The 19368-nt window shown below is 44.3% G+C and overlaps 1 protein-coding gene across 1 annotated transcript in view; it reads right to left on the bottom strand.

Moving 5' to 3' along the window:
- Positions 1 to 19368, bottom strand: part of Ppa1 (pyrophosphatase (inorganic) 1) — a 29744-nt gene that overhangs the window by 4496 nt on the left and 5880 nt on the right. The window contains exons 4-9 of the mRNA XM_021173916.2: positions 12713 to 12766; positions 11215 to 11334; positions 8434 to 8520; positions 6781 to 6907; positions 4762 to 4889; positions 4182 to 4267 (exon numbers count right to left, since the gene is read on the bottom strand). Of these exons, the coding sequence (XP_021029575.1) occupies positions 4182 to 4267; positions 4762 to 4889; positions 6781 to 6907; positions 8434 to 8520; positions 11215 to 11334; positions 12713 to 12766 (602 nt within the window). The remainder of the gene's footprint in view (positions 1 to 4181; positions 4268 to 4761; positions 4890 to 6780; positions 6908 to 8433; positions 8521 to 11214; positions 11335 to 12712; positions 12767 to 19368) is intronic.

The following is a 19368-nucleotide window of genomic DNA, read 5'->3' as shown; positions in this document are numbered from 1 at the left end:
AAAAAAAAAAAAAAAAAAAAAAAAAACTGCTCCCATCAGTGTTAGTGAAGTGTGTAAAAGAAATATTCCTCATAGAAGAAAAATAGTTCAGGAGAATATAGCTTAAAACTTCAAAGAATTCAGAGACCTTGACCGAAGTTAGGACCCTACAAAGACATTGATCATTAAAACCAACAAATGGTTAAAAGCAATCAAAATGATTACCAAAATAGACTGCTAAGGCCTGGGTAACTGCTGCCTGGCTAGTCTGCCATTATGAAATTTTCTCACGTGTTTCTGCTGTTACTAGGAAAAATCTTCTACTGCTAAGGTTGATTACATATTCTGTTATCTTCTGTGCTCTTGGAAATCAGCCACAATAGAAGTCAGGAGAACTGTTTTGTATAGTTACCCACAATAAGCTTGGACCGGAACCAACCACCCAAGAGCACTTCCTGCACCTGTGTATAAGCTTTTATGGTATAAGCTGCCCCTGGGATGGACCCCAACATAAGAGAGACACCTGCACCAATGTAACAAACTATTTGGAATAAGACTTCCATTTAAGTTCCCAAAACCTCTCTGGGAACTGACATCCTACTGAGCAGAAAGAGACATGCACGTGGGTTAGTTACTGACATCTTGAATACAGGAATGTTAGACAGGGCAAGTCACCTGCCACTGTTGAATGAATATCCCAACCGATGGGAGCAAGGTCAGTGTACGACAAAGAGATGTTCCTAAGAAAATCCCCTATCCTAAATCCTGATTGGTGAAATAATTAGGCATAGATATTTGTGGAATTTGGGCTTAAAACCCCTGTAGGATCTTAACTCGGAGTCATTGTTCAGTTCCCGAATCTGGGCCATGGCCCTGGTTGACCTGTCTGGCTGAATCAGTTTTTGGTGTTGTGTGGTTTGTGAAGTGATTCCTGGTCCCCAACAGGATTACTAAACAGATATGGAATGTTGTACAGTGTAACAGGCAAATGCTTATTCCCCAGCACTCCGAGGCACAGGCAAGAGAGCTCAGTGAGGTCGAGGCCACTCTGGTCTACCGAGCTTGTTCCAGGACACCAAGGCTACACAGAGAAACCTGTCTCAAAAAGAAGAAAAAGGAAGGGAAAAAAAAAGAATTATATTTCTTAATTTATCCATTTGAGTGCAACTGGGATCTTGCATGCATTAGGAAAATAGTCAACCCTCTTAAAATTGTGAGTTTTTTTTTTAATTTTTTTTTTATGTATAATGAGTACACTGTAGCTGTCTTTTCAGATACACCAGAAGAGGGCATCAGATCCCATTACAGATGGTTTGAACCACCATGTGGTTGCTGGGAATTGAACTCAGGACCTCTGGAAGAGCAGCCAGTGCTCAACTGCTGAGCCATCTCTCCAGCCCTTAAAATTGTATTTTATTATTTATTTTGAGACAGGGACCTCTTATAGCCCAAGTTGGCCTCAAACTGGCTATAAACTAAGACTGCCTTCACCTTCAGATACGTCTCTGATTGCTGGAATTACAGGTTCGAGCTACCAGACCTGGCTTATGCAACACTGGGGGTGGAGTCTAGGGCTTTGTGTATCCCAGGCAAGCACTGCACCCACTCAGCTACTCAGCCTCAGAGCTGAATTTTAAATTTATAACTAAGACTGTGTATTTTTTAGCAACTAAACTTCTTCCTACATTGAGTTAATCTGTCTTTTTTCTTTTTTCTTTGGCTCTCTTAGATATATTTGAATGCTTAGTCATCAGGGAGTGGCAAAATTAGGTGTGGCTTATTGGGGTAGGTGTGGCCTTGTTGGAGGAAGTGTGTCACTGGGGTTGGGATCTGAGGCTTCAAAGCCTATACTGGGCCCAGTTCTCTCTTGGCCTATGGATCAGGATGTAGCTCTCAGCTCTTGTTCCAATGCCATGTGCACTACCATAATGGACCTCTGAAACTATAAGCAAGCCCCCAGTTAAGTATTTCCTTTTATAATGATAAGAGTTGTCTTGGTCATGGTGTCTCTTCAGAAAATAAAACAGGGACTTAAGACAAATAAGCTATTAATAAATTATGACTGATTAGGCCTTTTAAATCCCTTTAAAAGATTTATGTTTTGTGTGTGTGTGTGTGTGTGTGTAGCTACACACACATACCACAGTGTTTATAGAGGTTATAGAACAATTTATGGGAGCTACTCTTGGCAGCAAGAGCCTTTACCTGATGAGCTATCTTGAAACCCACATTTTGCTTTTGCTTTTTTTTGTTAGTTTCCCCAGTACTAGGACCTGAACCCTGGTATTTTCAAGATAACGTGCCGACGGTTATTCTGGAGTGACTCTGGCTAGGCTCAGGGCCAGTATCTTTTTCATGTTTGGCAAGTATTAATTGCTCAATTAACATAACTATTATTACGAGTGGGAGTAAGTTCAGTGAGCATGAGATCCTGGCAAAGACTGCTCTATACAAGGCAGTTAGTACAGTTAATAAACCCTGATCCCAAAGAGCTCGGCGGGGACTCTTCAGATTGCTGGTCCACAGGGAGATGGGCAAACCTGACTGGAATGCAGCCAACCGTGCTTTCTGGGAAATGAAGCCACGGCCACTGAGGTATGGTATATGCTGTCCCACCAACTCTAAGAACCAGGGCGGAAAGGACACTAGCCTCCCACCCTTCAGACACACGGGGTACACTGTTCTCCTGAGACAGCAGTTTGTTTCTCTGGAACGTTGTTTTCAAAAAGTGTGCATGAAGCAGTGCTGATGGTCCTCCAGGCAGTCTGAAGAGAAGCTGCAGACTCCACCCCTGCCCGGCTCCCATATTACCTATTCATATCTGAGATGGCAAGGCACGCACACCCTTAGCTGATGTACCTTGATGCTAGCTCACAAGCTTTGATCTCAATACCCAGATGAATGTTGTTTCTATTTGTTTAAAGAGGATTTTATAAACATTTATTTTCATTACTTTTGATTATGTGTATGTAGCTATGTGAGGGCAGGAGCCCGAGGAGGACAGAAGTGCAGGATCCTAGGAAACTGGAGTTAGACAGTTAGGAGACACCTGAGGTCCGGTAACCAAAGTTGAAGAGCGCCAAGTGCTGTTAACCCTCCAGCCCCCTTAGAGAGGATCTTACAGGCAGTTTAAGTTGCTGATGAATAAACTTGAATAGAAACTACTAGCATAATCAATTTTTATTTTATTTGTTGAGAAAGGGTCTCACTATGTAGCCTTGGTCGGCCAACTACTTTAAACTCACATAAACCTGCCTGCCTCTGCCTCTCTATTGTGTGGAATAAAGGTATGTACTACCATACCCAGCTTGATTTATTCATTTATTTATTTATATTTATTAGTGTGTGTGTGTGTGTGTGTGTGTGTGTGTGCAAGCATGTGCACAATCTGTGCATATCTGGAAATGTCCATGCTATGGCTTACATGCAGGTCAGAGGAAAACTGTGGAGTTCTCAGGGCTGGGACTCTGATCATCAGGTTTGTGCAGCAACCAACTGAATCATCTTACAAACACTAACTCTTTCTTAGATTTTGAGTATAGAGAAGCAAGCAGGTATGGGAACAACAGTATGCCTGAGAGTCTAGGCGGTTTGTATGCACCACCTGCCTTGCTAATAATGTATTGGCAACCTAGCTACTATATGTTTGAGCACTGTGTCCCCTCTGTGAAAATGACACCTAACTGTTGTCTAACCTTCTCTGCCCCTAACAAGCATTAAATAGAGACAATATACTATATTCAAGTATATTTCAATGTATCCTATGTTAAGGATGGAAAAGCAAGTTTGTCTTGAACTGGTTTGGCTCGGTGGGGGTGGGGCTGAGGGGAAACGGGGAAACTGTGTCCTCTAATAACCCCAGTTTTAGAGAGAATCCTCCACTTAGCATCTTACGACTATGCATAATTCGTCATGCACAGGATTGTGGGAAGGAACGTGCCCAAGAGAAGATATGCCCTAATCTAACAAGACCGTGCAATTCCTTTCTAATCTGTACCACAGCTCCACTCTAAACAGACATTCTTTGCTATTTTTGCAAATCTGTGTGTGTTCTTGTTTTATTTAGGTCTGTGAGTAAGACGCAAGGAGTCTAGAAACACCTGTTTTACTCTTACCACTGGTAACATTACAATCAGTAAAATGTTTGCTGCAAGCCGGTCCGCTGTGTGTTAAAGGCACAGAAAAAGAGAGTTAACACTTACCAACTGATTCCTTTCCCATCTGTTTTCTTAGTCACTAATGCTTTCCAATAATCGTGGGTGCTTTTAATAATGTCAACTGCAAAGTCCTGTAAGTTGAAGACAGGCATTAAAACAGTATATAAGGAGGTCTCTTCTTACCACTTACATAACCCAAAACTCGATACTATTTTTTTTTAAGTCAGGAAGTAATTTAACCAAAGGAAATTTTGTTAAAAAGGGAAGATATATTTCCTTTATATAAATAAAAGGCCAAGACTGCCTTGCATCTTTAGAATTTTTCCCCCCTTACAAAACTGTCTTTTCAGCTTTCGTGGTTTTTAAAAATTGCTGCGTTTTATAAAAATGTCTTCCAGTAAATCAGTGAGTCTATGGAACAGTGGGACTTCATGTAAACTGTTAGGTTCAACTGGTGGAAAGGAGCCCCATACTGCAGGTTTCATGGGTAATTCTGGGCGGGTTAGTACTAGGGATGGATCCCAGGGTCTTACATACACTACACAAGCACCTATACACACCATGGAAACACAGCCCTGGCCCCTGCTTTCATGAACCTTCACATGGGAACAACAAGATACATTACCTTGCCTTTAAATTCTGCATTGAATGCAAACTCATTTTCTGGTTTTCCATCAGGAACCTTATACCGTCTAAACCAATCAACAGTAGCTTCTAAGTAGCCGGGTTTTAGCCGTTCGACATCAGAAATATCTAAGGAAAGAAACCCGACACATCGCACAATGAGTATTTAGGCCTTCGTCAAAAATATCAAGTTTACATTGAGATATACAGGGAAAATTATAAAGAAGCCCAAGATAATATTAAAGCTGAGAAAAGAACACTTTAAAATTAAAAAAAAAAAAAAATTTTATCCTGAATCTTTGAGTAGTTTTGACAGTAAGAACTGAAGAGAGCGACCAAGCCTGACTAACTGCCATTGGATCCAGGAAGAGACGTGAGTGGGGCTGTGTCATCAAACCGGTTTGGCTGCTAGCATCTTTCTGTAAGAAGGGTATGAGATACTAAAACAGGCAGGTTAAGGCTGTATGTCAAAGGTTCACACTCCAATTGCACACCAAAAAAAAACAAGAAAAGTAGACACAACTAATATCTCCTTATGGGTAATACATTCTAATTACAGTCAGGGTTACACAGAGAAACCCTGTCTAAAAAAGCAAAATAGGGGCTGGTGAGATGGCTCAGCAGGTAAGAGCACCCGACTGCTCTTCCAAAGGTCCTTAGTTCAAATCCCAGCAACCACATGGTGGCTCACAACCATCCGTAACAAGATCTGACTCCCTCTTCTGGTGTGTCTGAAGACAGCTACAGTGTACTTACATGTAATAAATAAATAAATCTTTAAAAAAAAAAAAAAAAAAGCAAAATAAATAGACAGACAGGCCAGGAACGATGGCACACATCTTTAATCCCAGCACACAGGAAGCAGAGGCAGGGGGATCTCTGTGGAGTTCAACGCCAGCCTGGACTGCAGAGTTCCAGGACAGCCAGGACTACAAAGAGAAATCATGCCTCAAAAATAACAATAATAGTTAATTGATTGACTGGGGGCTGGAGAGATGGCTCAGCAGTTAAGAGCACTGACTGCTCTTCCAGAGGTCCTGAGTTCAAATCCCAGCAACCACATGGTGGCTCACAACCATCCGTAACAAGATCTGGCGCCCTCTTCTGGAGTGTCTGAAGACAGCTACAGTGTACTTACATATAATCAATAAATAATTTTAAAAATAGTTAGTTGATTGGCTTATTTTGCAGCACTGGGATCAAACCTAGGGCCTTGTACAAGCTAGGCAAGCACTCTTCACTGAGCTAATTGCCTAACTAGTGAGTTACATTTTGAATTCAAATGGACTACTTGATACCACCTTAGGCATTCTAAGTCACAAAATTCCTGCTCCCCACAAGCAAGGCAAGTACCAAGAAGTCAAGGTAGGCATGGTGGTGTAGAGCTGTAATTCCAGCATTCAGGGATGCTAAAGCAGTTGGATGTAGCATTCAAGGCTAACGCAGGCTACAAAGCAGCAACAAACCTACAACAAAAGAGGGACTTAGACTCCACCCCTGAGACTAGCACAGGCACATAAATGTCTTGGCAGTCTGTCTGCTTGAGAGACTTCTTATCTTCCTCAGCTTTGCATTTGTACTTTATGTGGTCTCATGGGTATTTATCTGCTCCAGATTACAGAATGCCTGTGTGCCTCTTGTATGGACACTCATCATTGACTGCCTTTTTTTGTTTGGTTGGTTTTTGGAACAGTGTTTTCCTGTGTAGCCCTGGTGTCCTGGAACTCATGCTACAGACCAGGCTGGCCTACAACTCAGAGACCTGCCTGCATCTGCCTCCCGGTGCTGGGAATAAAAGAGAGTGCCACCACTGACTAGCATTCGTGGCTTTTTGAAAGCATCATAACCAGTGCTACCTTTACCCAGCAACAACTGGGGGTAGAGACAATCGGGTTTCTAGAAATTCAAGGCCAGCCTGCTCTATACAAGGAGTTCCAGGACAGCAAGGGCTACAGAGAAAGACCTCGTCTCAACAACAGGGTTAGAAGACGTTCTGTTTCCAGGCTTCCCGTTTCCTTACCTTTATAATTGGCTGCGTCCGGATCGTCCACATTAATGGCAATGACCTTCCAGTCGGTCTCGCCCTCGTCGATCATGGCCAGTATGCCCAGGACCTTCACCCTGATTATCTCACCTCTGGCACACACCTGAGGAACAGCCAGAGTCAGCACAAGTGGTATTACACAACGAAAGCAGGGGGTTCTATCTTGGGGATGGTGACAAGTAAAGAAAGGTGTGTGTGTGTGTGTGTGTGTGTGTGTGTGTGTGTCTATTTAATAGACTTGAGTCAAGCTTTTTTTTTTTTTTAAATACTTTTATTGTCAAGCATGATAGCACACAGTTTTAATCCTTGTACTCAGGAAGCAGAGGTATGTGGATTTCTGTGAGTTCAAGGCCAGAGAGCACAGACTATGCAGTGAGACCCTATCTTAGACACACACACACACACACACACACACACACACACAAGCGCACGCGCAGTGTGATGGAGGTGGGGGAATTGTACACATGAAATTGCACACTGCATGCATGTGGAGGTCATTGGACAACTGTCCAGTCAGTTCCCCTCGTGCACGCACACACCCGCTCCCCCTTTTGATTTTTTTTAAAACAGGGTTTCTCTGTATATTCCTGGCTGTCCTGGGCCTCACTCTGTAGACCAGGCTGGCTTTGAACTCATAGAGATCGGCTGCCTCTGTCTCTCAAGTGCTGGGATTAAAAGCTTGTGCCACTACCCTCTGCTCTGCATTCTTTTAAAAACTTAAAAGATTTAATTTTTATATGTATGTTTTGCCTGCATGTATGAACATGTACTATGTGTGTGCCTCATGCCTGCAGAGGCCAGAAGAGGGAGTCAGATCCACTAGAACTGAAGTAACAGAGAGTTGTAAACGGTCAAGTGGGTTGTGGGAACTGAACTCAGGTCCTCTGTAAGAGTGGCCAGTGTTCTTAATCGCAGAGCCATTTGTCTAGCTCCAGACCTCTCCTGTGAGCCATAAGAAAACAGCAGCACAGTTCAGGGGATTTAAACTTTTCTAAGGTGTCTTTGGCTGTGCTAAATAAGGCCTCTATAATTCATTTTAGACACAACTGTACTATGCTTTACCGTTTGTTGGAGCCACTGAACTAAGCTAGTCATATGTCCTTACATTTTTCACCTGCCTAGCATACTGAGATTCTGAGGTTAATCCCCAGAACCACAACAAAACAGACAGAAATTCTGACTTAAGAATCTAACAAAAGAGCTGGAGAGGTGGCTCAGTGGTTAAGAGCCCTGGCTGCTCTTCCAGAGGTCCTGAGTTCAGTTCCCAGCAACTACATGGTGGCTCACAACCATCAGTAGTGGGATCTGATGTCTCTTCTGGTGTGTCTGAAGACAGCTACAGTGTACTCATATAAAAAAAAATGAATAATATTTTTAAAAAAAAAATGGCATCTAATAACATTGGTTTGAGTTGTTCCTTATTTTGCTGAGCTTGAGATCTTGAATTTTAGAACAAGAGCCCACTTCTCACATCCGGAGAACCTGGCTGAGTCCTTAACAGATCATCCCAAAGCCTTCAGGAGGCCTAACTATTCACCAGTGCTCACAGTTCATTCACATTAATTTTCAAAATAGAAACTGGTATGAGTCATTAATTTTAATGTCACAGGGAAAATTCAACTTCATTACCTTGCTTCCGATTTCACAAACATCGATTGGGTCGTTGTCACCACAGCAGCCAGTGTGCTTGTCACTGTGTCCTGGGTCTTCCCATGTCTAAAACAAAGCGAGTGTTATAGTGCAGCACTCTGACATACACACACATACACACACACACACACACACACACACACACACACACACACACACACTGCTGACCAAGTACAACCCCGACGAGGTCTGCTGAAAAAATACAAACCAGCTACCAGCTGCTTCTAAAACTTTTACAGGCTGGATGTGGGGGTGCAGGCTGGATGTGGGGGTGCAGGCTGGATGTGGGGGTGCACACCTTAGAACCCTGCACAGCTGAGGCAGAGGCAGGCGGATTTCTGAGTTCAAGGCCAAACTGGTCTACAGAATGTGTTCCATGACAGCCAGGACTACATAGAGAAACTGTCAAGGAAAAAAACAAACAAACAAACAAACTTTACAATTTGCATTTAAGAACTTTTAACTAGAGAGAAGAATTTTAATTAAATGTTGGAGCTTCTATTATGCATATAATGCTAAGCTAAATGTAAGCTTCAGAACAGAGAACGAAAACTGGGTGTGTCAATATATGCCTTTGATCCCAGGAGACAGACGCAGGCAGATCCCTATGAGTTCTAGGCTAGCCACGGCTACACAGTGCCATCCTGAGTCAAAAGCCAAAACCCAAAACAAGAAAATGATCCTGCTTCGAACACTTAACTCATATGATGGTGCGTGCCTGTAATCCCAGCACGTGGAAACCGAGGCAGGAGCTCAAGTTCCAGGCTACAGAGGTCTTACTAAGCCACACACAAAGACCCTGGTGTCTCAAACACTAAGGGTGAAGGGTGGGCAGGGCGGGGGTGTGATGTGGTTGTGACTCAGTAGGAGAACACCTGCCTAGCATGTGCAAGGCCCTGAGTCTGCTGAGCTGCTCTGGGTACTGACTCCATCTATGTCCTATCAGCTTGAGTCTCTTCATCACAGATTTCTGTCACCCAGAGAGCCCGGAATGGAAATGATAACCTCAGATGGTGAACGCAGCCTTGCTGGCTGGGAGCCAAGGCTGAAAAGCTTAAATTACTGCCTTTCTCTCTTTACTAAATTGCAGGCCAGAGACTCGGCAGAGCATCTCACAAAGAACTGATCAAGTGTGCGGCCGGCTGTTGGGTTTAAATTGCAGCTGCTGCTAGGTTCTTTTATTCCTCAGCAGAACACACTTATGACTTGGATTTACTTCCCTCTTCAGCTAGAGGAAAAAGATCAGAGTGAACGGGATAGAGCAAGACTGCTTCCAACACCAGGAAGGCAGGAGTCTGCCCCGAGAAGAAGAGCTCAGCACTGTGTCCCCACAGGGACCACACAACAAAGCCAAATACCAAATCAACTCAAGTGCGGTAATTGGGACAGACAAATGACTCTGGGATTACCCAACAAACTAGATGAGTCTGACCTACATGCTAGTAACTTATGATTCACAATGACGCCACTTAATCCACCTAATGATGAATAGGGAACAAACCATTACCCACAGGAAAAACTAAATTGGATATGTGTTAAGTGTCGCATGATCAAATGTATGTCCTTTACTAATAACAGATACAAGTCTCTTTTGTTCCTGATTTTTTAAGATAGGGTTTTTCTGTGCAGCCAGCCCCAGGCAATCTTTGAACTCAGACATCTGCCGTCCTCCGCCTCTGAGTGCTAGGGTTAACCCTGGCACCCCCTAAAGCCTGATGACTCACCATCCAAAAACTAAGCAACGCCTTACTATGTGCTTGCGATAGACAGGAAAACAAGGTTCCAGCTGGGTAAGAAGAAAGCTCGCCGTGATCCTGCCCCAAAGCTTCTGACCCCAGGAGAACCAAACCTTCATGTCCACGGCAGTAAGAATGCACACGGGCAGATTTATGTCTCCGAGGAACAGAGGGAGACCACTGTGTCTGCACCACCATTTGGTGTGAGAGTCTTTGGTGACAAGAGCCTTGTTAAAGGTAAACTTTCGGCTCTCAGTATTGCTCCATTCGGAGGTGTATGTGGTATCTGGGTAGAAATCAAGGCTTTTGGTGTTAAATTCCATTTTAAAATTGTCTTTTTTTTTGCATGTGTTAGTGTGTGGGGGCATATGTCCCATTAAGGTCAGAGGACAACCTGTAGGCGTGAGCTCTCGCCTTCTGCCACGGGACCTTGGGACTCATGTCACCAAGTGTCTGGCAGGCACCTTTAATTCTGGCTGTGTTTTTCAGAGACAAGCTCTCACTATGTAGCTGTGGCTGTCCTACAACTGGCCATGTAGACCAGGGTTTCCTCCAATTTATGTCAGTCCTCCTGCAGGCTGGGCTAACAGGAGAGTGCCCTGCAGGCTGGGCTAACAGGAGTGTGCCCTGCAGGCTGGGCTAACAGGAGTGTGCCCTGCAGGCTGGGCTAACAGGAGTGTGCCCCTAAGCTTGGCTAAGAACCAAGGCTTTAAGCACCAAGTCTCCCTCTTCTCACTACACTCAATACTAAGTCTGTGAAGAATGTACAGTTGGGAGTCTAAAATGAGTCCATAGAAAACGGAACATTTTAGAAAATCTGAGCTTAAACATAGACATATTCCTTCTAGTTAACCTTGGAAATAAGTCATTAAAATGTTTAAAATAAAATTATCCTGTCCAGTGCTTTTCTGCTCTGTGATAGCCAGTATTTTCTGCATTTAAACGTTTGATTAAAAGTGAGTTAATTTTTACTACGCTAAAAGAAAAAAAAAAGTACATTTTTAGCGAGTAAGGGGACTCGTACCTGAGGGATGGCGCCGTAGTTCCAAATATACCCTTTATAAGGGAACAGATTCGCCACATAGCGGAGCTTCCCCTTTTTCACATCTTGCTTGATTGGGTTTAAAGGGTCCTTTGTAGCAATCTGAAATGAAATGCCAGATGGGTGTGCAACACTGCTGGAGACAGGATCCCAGAAAACAAATTACGTAGGCATGCCCCACCCCGTTAGTCCACCTTCAGGATTTGTTTCATCCCTAACATGGTGAAAACTGAACTAAAGGCTCCTCCGACAGCTGTTATGCACAACAACATAGAGAAGAGAAAAAGAACATTCACTAATCTCAGGAACCAAGAAGTAAGACGAGCTGGACCAAACACCAGCATCCCCGAGGAAAGGCACTGTGCTGGCAAGATGGCCACAGAGCAGCACTGCTGAGCTTCATCCCCAGATGGCCTGCAAGCTGACCTCTGCCCGCCACCAACAGCCACACGCATATAAATTATTAAACAAACAACTGCAATTAAAAACAACAAGAGCCTTAGGAAACATACAAAATAATTATTCTCCGAGGTCAGTTTTCCTTTCTAGTTAAAGTTATTCAAACATCTGAGAGTATAGCGAATGCAAGTGTGGTCACTGTTAAAACAAACAAACAAACAAACAAAACACCTAAGGAAGCTAGGCATGGTGGTGAACGCCTATAATTAATCCCAGCCATCCATCAGGAGGCAGAGGCAGGCAGATGCTGTAAGGTAGAGGCCAGTCGGGTCTACATAGGGAATTCTAAAACATCTAGGACTACATAGGGAGACCCAGTCTCAAAAAACAAAAACAAAAATCCAAATGATATAAAGTGAGGACCGATAAGGAAAGGCAGCCACGTCACTGTCTGCCATCAGAAAGAAAAGAAATTCAGCCAAGGCCACCGAGCTCTTCCTGCTCATATGTTCTGGATGTGGCCCCAGCACTTGGGAGGCTAAGACAAGAGGAGGGGAAGGAGTTGAAGGGCAGCCTGGGCTGCACAGCCACACCTTACCTCAATAAGACAAAAAGAGAAAAGAAAGCAGAAGCAAACATTGACACGCCACTTTGGGACCATCAGAGGCAGTGGGTGGGACAGGCAGAGGCCAGGGGGAGCATCCTGGGACAGGTATGCTGCCATCACAGGAGTAAGGGTACCTGGAGCTGGCAGGGGAGGCAGAGACGGGAACAGTGAGACCAGACACACGAGACCAGACGCCTGAATACTTCTCATCTTTAAACAAATCAGTTTGGCTGGATAAAAAACTAATGAACACACGTGGGACTGGGTAGTAGAGGGCTCAGCAGGAAGAGAGCCTGCTGCTCATGGAGAGGAGGCCAGTTCAGTGCCAGTAGCCACGCTGGGCAGTTCACAACTACTTGTAACTTGTGCTGCAGCCGCTCCCACACACTGCAGGGCTCTGAAGGTACCTCAACATAAGTGGCACACTCAGACCCACACATTAACTGACATACCAAGTCTGACGAGCTCTCTTACCTCCATTTTGGCATTGGACCAGCGCGGAACCTCAACCACCATGTGGAACACATCCTGGAACAAGAGAGACAGTGAGACAAACACAAGTCACCCGGCCTTATTGCGGCGTGGCTCGCCTCTCTTCCCCTGAAGCTAAACTACCAACTCTACCAGACAACCGAAGTTAAGGAAACTTCATCGAAGTGGGTGGGGCGGGTGAGGAGAGCAGACAGACAGAATATGGAAGACTCAAGGCCATGGATGCATGGCTACTCACAGCGTGTAATTCTCTGAACTTTCCTGTTTTAAGTTTCTCTTGTTTTAAATACTCCAGTATTTGGGAGTTTCTCATAAGAACCTTTCCAAAAAGGAGGGTAGGTTTTCAACAAACACAAGACATCTTCTCTCTGGAAATGGCTGTCTTCAGGAAAGCCACCTCCAAAGGCTGCTGCCATTCCTTGCAGTGTCCTGTAAACTACTCAGAGGAGGTTTCCGGTGCGCCGTGAGACACACCTGAGCTAGGCGAGCCCCTGCTTCAACCCCAATATTAATCAGCCAGATTCTCCAAATTTGGCTGTTTTCCGAAGTCCTTCTGAAGAGCACTAGGGGTTGGCACTAATGGTAGGCCTGCCCTCTGATATTCTTTTTTTTTTTTTAAGATTTATTTATTTATTTATTTATTTATTTATTTATTTATTACATGTATATATGTGAGTACACTGTGTCTGTCTTCAGACACACCAGATGAGGGCATCATATCTCATTACAGATGGTTGTGAGCCACCATGTGGTTGCTGGGAATTGAACTCAGGACCTCTGGAAGAGCAGTCAGTGCTCTTAACCACAGAGCCATCTCTCCAGCCGCCCTGCCCTCTGATATTCTAACTGATGGGATTCTAGTTTAAGCACATCTTAAACATAGACTCCTGCACTCACAGGCAAAAGTCCCCAGAAGCCAGCAGTTTGAAAATGCACACGTCAAGTCAAAGATAGATTTAACAAAGGCTCCTGGGAGGAAACGGAACATCGTTTTGTCCAAACTGTCATTTTTATCATGAAACAAGCCTTTACATTCGCGAAGAGTTTCAGTTCACAGCCTTTACAAGGACACAAATCAATCTGCAATTGCTCTTTAATAAAATCCTTATCTTTCAGTCAGGCATGGTACCCATTTAGAACCTCAGCATAGGAGGCAGGAACAAGAGAATCTTGAGTTTGAAGCTTTCTTGAAGCACACACACAAAAAGTTTCAAAAAGGAAAGAAAAGAAGCAAATAAAAATAAAACCAGGGGTTTTAATTTCCAGCAGCAATATTCCAAAGATCCACAAGGTGGCGCTGTTGCAACATAAACGATTAATCGGAGGGGGTGGAAATAAGGAACTTGGTTGGTAATTTTTCTTTTCTTTTTCCTCACTCTGCCCCCTGCCCAAGAAATGACATCTAATGCCCAGACATTACAAATACCTGTGATCTCAGCACTCAGAAGGTGAAAGTAGAAGGCTCAGAAGACCAGCCTCTTAAGCTTGAGGTTAGTCTAGGCTACTGGAGACCATAACTCAAAACATAAAAAGTGAGGGGGGTGAGGGGTGCCACAGCCTGGAGAGATGGCTCAGTGGTTAAGAGCACTCACTGACTGCTCTTCCAAAGGTCCTGAGTTCAAATCCCAGCAACCACATGGTGGCTCACAACCATCTGTAATGAGATCTGATGCCCTCTTCTGGGGTGTCTGACAGCTACAGTGTACTTACATATAATAAACAAATAAATCTTAAAAACAAAAACATAAAAAGTGAAGCCACAGGATGACAGCAGGTAGAATGGTGTGAGCGTGGGACAGGCCATGGGGGCTCACGAGCCGCAGAGTTGGGCAAGAAGGATCACCTAAAGCCGAATCACTAGCCAGAGGCTGGGAACAACACTGAACACTTTAGAAATTAACCAACAAAGACATCCAGACTTTAAAACTGCTTACTATTGCAAACCTGTAAACACAGAGAAGTGAAAAATCAGAAGGAAGTAAAAATCCTCAGAAAAATAATAAGAAAAGAATTCTATGGAGCTGGAGAGATGGCTTAGTGGTTAAGAGCACCGACTGCTCTTCCAGAGGTCCTGAGTTCAATTCCCAGCACCCACATGGTGGCTCACAACCGTCTGTAATAGGATCCAATGCCCTCTCCTGGTATGTCTGAAGACAGCTACAGCATACTCATACATAAAATAGAATTTTTTTAAAAATCTGCAAATACTCAAAAGCGAATGAGTTTTTAAAAGCTGGGCTGCAGCTCGGCTGCTGGAAGGGTTAACGTGCATAAAATCCATTCCCAGCCCTGGACAAATTCCATGACGCACATGCCTATAACCCTTGAACTTTGGATGTAGAGGCAGGAGGATCAGGAATTTACAGTCATCCACGCGGTAGCCAGCAAGGAAAATAAAGATAACTGAGGTGTGGAAGTTAGTAGTGTGTTGGTCCAGCATGCGTGAAGGCCTGGGTTGAACTCTCGGTGGTTCATAGACCAGGTGTGGCAGCGGACACCTCAGCTCCAGCACTCGGGAAGCTGAAGCAACTGTGGTCAGCCTCAGCTAGATAGCAATCAGGGCAGCATGGTCTGCGTGAGACCCTGCCTCAAAAGTAAACGCCGCCCCACCTAACCTCAGAGTGAGAAAGCTTTATCAGAAGAGCTCGCGGGGTATCTATCTATTTATGAGGACATGTTCCTGCCCAATATCGGTCTGGTCTTATTTTGAGACGGAATTTTGCTCTGTAGTCCCAGCTATAAACTCAATCTCAGCCTCCCAAGTGCTGGGACTAGGGAAGGCGCCACCCCCACTCAGCCTGCTAATGGTGCTCTCAAGAGTACCGGGCTTCAACACTGCTCACCAAGTGACCAGGGGTTTTAAGCTTCCTCTTTAGCCTCTGGGACTGTTCTAGAACGAGATGCTCTAAGAAGTCGCAAGTACACAGAAGACTGGATAGATGCTCCCTGAGAGCACTGGCCACTCTTCCCAAGAACCTGGTTAGAGTCCCAGTACGCACACGAAGGCTCACAAACATCTCTAACTCCAGTCCCAGGGGATCTTCTGGCTTCCAGGGAGGCACCGGCCACACACACAGTACGCAGACAAACATGCAGGCAAACACTCATACATTTTTTTATTTAAAAAAATAAATAAATTTCTGAATTATTCTGTCCATAATTGGGAGGGTACCTGAGAAAAATAAAATAGTCAAAATTGACACTGTCGAGGGGCGTGGTGGCACACACCTTTAATCCCAGCACTTGGGAGGCAGAGGCAGGCGGATTTCTGAGTTCTGGCCAGCCTGGTCTACAAAGTGAGAATGAGTTCCAGGACAGCCAGGGCTACACAGAGAAACCCTGTCTCGAAAAACCAAAAAAAAAAAAAAAAAAAGACACCCATGCCACCTCCACATCTGGAGCTGTAAATTACAGCAAGCAATTCCTGTGACTGCCATGCCTGCTGCTAGTCTTTCAGAGTACAAAATAGATTTGTCTTCTTCTTCTAAAAAAAAATAATAATAATAATTCAACCAAAGAGAATGACATATACTGATATATACCAAGGGGAAGACTGGCTCTCAACAAAGTATCAGGACTCAGAGTTTAAAACAATAACACAGGCTGGAGGGATGGCTCAGTGCTTAAGAGCACAGACTGCTCTTCCAAAGGTCCTGAATTCAAATCCCAGCAACCACATGGTGGCTCACAACCATCTGTTATAAGATCTGACACCCTCTTCTGGTGTGTCTGAAGACAGCTACAGTGTACTTAGATATAATAATAAATCTTCAGGCCAGAGCGAGCAGGGTTGACCAGAGCAAGCAGAAGTGCTGAATTCAAATTCCCAGCAACCACATGATAGCTTACAGGCATCAGTACAGCTACAGTGCTATACATTAAACAAACAAACAAACAAACAAACAAACAAACGCACCATAGTGAGAGTGTGGACATTCCCTACGCATACAGACTCACTTAAATAATCACAACACTGGCCAGAGCCGTAAATGCTTGAGATTTCAGAGATCCTCAGGTGGATGTAATCCCATAGGCTTCACTGGGTGAGCACATTTATCCAGTAATCCAAAATACTTGAAATCTGAGACTCTTGAGTGTTTGGTTTAAGGGTGCTGGGAATGGAGAGCCTTTGTCCTACGATTAAAGCTTTCACTTAGGCCAGTCAAACTCATTCCTGTAGTCGGACACAGGCATGGACACCCAGGAAAAGAAGCGACTTAATATGCCACGTCACCTGAGAACAAGCTCCTGTTTCCTCCTCAGAAATGCTACAGGATGACGGAAATCTGGTGAGATACTCTAGCCATACCTTTTACTGTCTCTGCTCTACCAACCTACCACGATTTGGGGTTTTCAGTTGTCAAACTTGCCTATGATCTGTAACGCCTAAGCATTTAATTGTTAGTCCATCTGATTAAGAGCTTGACGATTTTTTTTTCAACAGAAGAAAAGATACAGCTTTGGGTTAACGTGTCCTACCAGGAGCCTGGGAAAGTCAGTACTAGGATTTCACATAAGCACTGAAGACATGGCCCAGAGAACTGCCAAGCTTGTAAATTACACTGCTGAGTTACGATAGGTGAGCATTTTAAGATCTGGGTGTGGTGTATGCCTATACTCCAGGTGGGAGTAAGTTAAAAACCCTCAGCAGTTTGAGGTCAACTTTCACTGCGTAGAATGGGCCTCACCAAAATGCCTCTAATCCTCACTACTCAGGAGGCTGCAGCAGAAAGATGGTGAGGTCAAAGCCTGCCTGGTTACAAGTGCAGAAAGAGTTTATGCTATTCAGTAAGACCCTGTCTCAAAACAAAGAGAGAGCTGGGGGTTGCGCCCATCACCCCAGGTTCAGTTCTCAGTAACAAGAGGAAATAAAACTCAAAACCAAAACCAAAACCAGAACCAAGCTGATCACTATCTACCCATGTCGCCGTCGCTTATGTTAGGCTGTCTGACACTGTTCGAAGTCTGTGTTCTGTTATCTCTGTGTATTGACTTGGAAGACATTCTCACGGACAACTGTTTTCGTATTCAAGCCTGAAGTAGAGTCGACCCAAAACACATTTCTGCAAGTAACGACAAGAGTAAGCCCCTGCTTTGCCCTTTGCTACCCAATATACTTGGATAGAATCCGAGCAGGATACCTGACTCACAAGAACTTCCTGGTCTAGCTGGCTTGATTAGCTAATGCAAACTCAATATTGTCTGGACTGAAAGGCTCTGACATGGAATAAAATCCCTAAGTCCTTGGATATTTTTCTGTTGAGGAACCAAGTCACTGAGTCCTTAAAAGTATCCTCTTGTTAATGACACACCTATAACCACAGACAAAAACGTACAAAAGTACACTTGCACTGGAATTTGGGGTCCGGGAGAGACAATGAATGAGATGCCACATTGGCTAAGGGCACTCGCTGTGCAAGCGGGGAATGTGAGCTGGATCCCTGGAACCTGTACTAAGAGAACTAACACCACAAAGTTGTCCCCAGACTGCCACCTCATACGATGGCATGTGTGCGCATACACACGGACATACTACATTTATTAAGCTAAAAAATAAACTACACTCCTCCGTCACAGGTCAGGTTGCTTTTTTTGTTGTAATCCAAAATGAGATCTGTCACCCACGACCTTGTTTGTATCCCAATGAGATAACTCCCTTACAAACCAAAGCACTTTTCCTGGCTTCTCAGATGGCAATAAAAAAAAAAAAAAAACTGGCTCTTACAGTCTGAACAATGGTGAAATCTAGGTGTTGCAAGAGTCTGTGCTCTTATGAAAAATAATCTTATGAAATACACTGGAGGATGGTGGTACACACCTTTAATCCCAGCACTAAGGAGGCAGAGGCAGGTGGATTTCTATGAGTTCAAGGCCAGNCTGGTCTACAGAGTGAGTTCCAAGACAGCCAGGACTCCACAGAGAAATTCTATCTTGATAATCAATCAAACAAACAAACAAACAAACAAACAAACAAACACAATTCCATCACATACACAACAGGCCCATAAGACTCCGCCGTCTCAGAGAACCCTGAGAAATGATGTTTTGTAGGACAGCCGAGAGTCATCTCCATCCCCCCTTCTGGAGTGTCCCGAGACAGCTGTGGACCCTTGGCTGTCCAACCACTTGGGAACATGGAAACCCAGCTCTGTATGAAACACTTCCCTCCTCTGCACGCCAGTGTACAACAGACATGGACATCCACGGATATACCATCAGTAGCCCAGACTCCCTGGTTCCTACATCTCCATAGCTCAGAATATCCTGAGGTATCATTGTGAAGCACACTGAAGTATGATGTACATCCTAGTAAGCCATACGAGGTAATTCAAGCCAACCCAACAAGAAAGTTCAATGGGGAAGGACTCAGCAAGTCATAGCAACAGTCAGGACATCAGAAGTAACAAATCGGAGAGCCTGGGTAAATACAACTGCGAGGCTCCCACAGGAAGGCACGTCCAGTTAGAGGTCCTTCCTGCAGCTGCGGTACATAACTGGCTTTGTTCCCTTCACTGTCTCCAAAAGCGGGACCTGGGTCAGATGGAATCCCCTGAAGCTACCGAAAGACTGGATTTCTTTTTTTTTGGGGGGGGGGGGGTTGCTTTTGGAGTTTTTTGTTTTTGGTTTTTTTTTTTTTT

This window comes from Mus caroli, chromosome 10, assembly GCF_900094665.2.
Source record: "Mus caroli chromosome 10, CAROLI_EIJ_v1.1, whole genome shotgun sequence".
NCBI lineage: Eukaryota > Metazoa > Chordata > Mammalia > Rodentia > Muridae > Mus > Mus caroli.
Note: the sequence above shows the minus strand (reverse complement) of the source record. Positions and strands in the feature narration are given on the sequence as shown.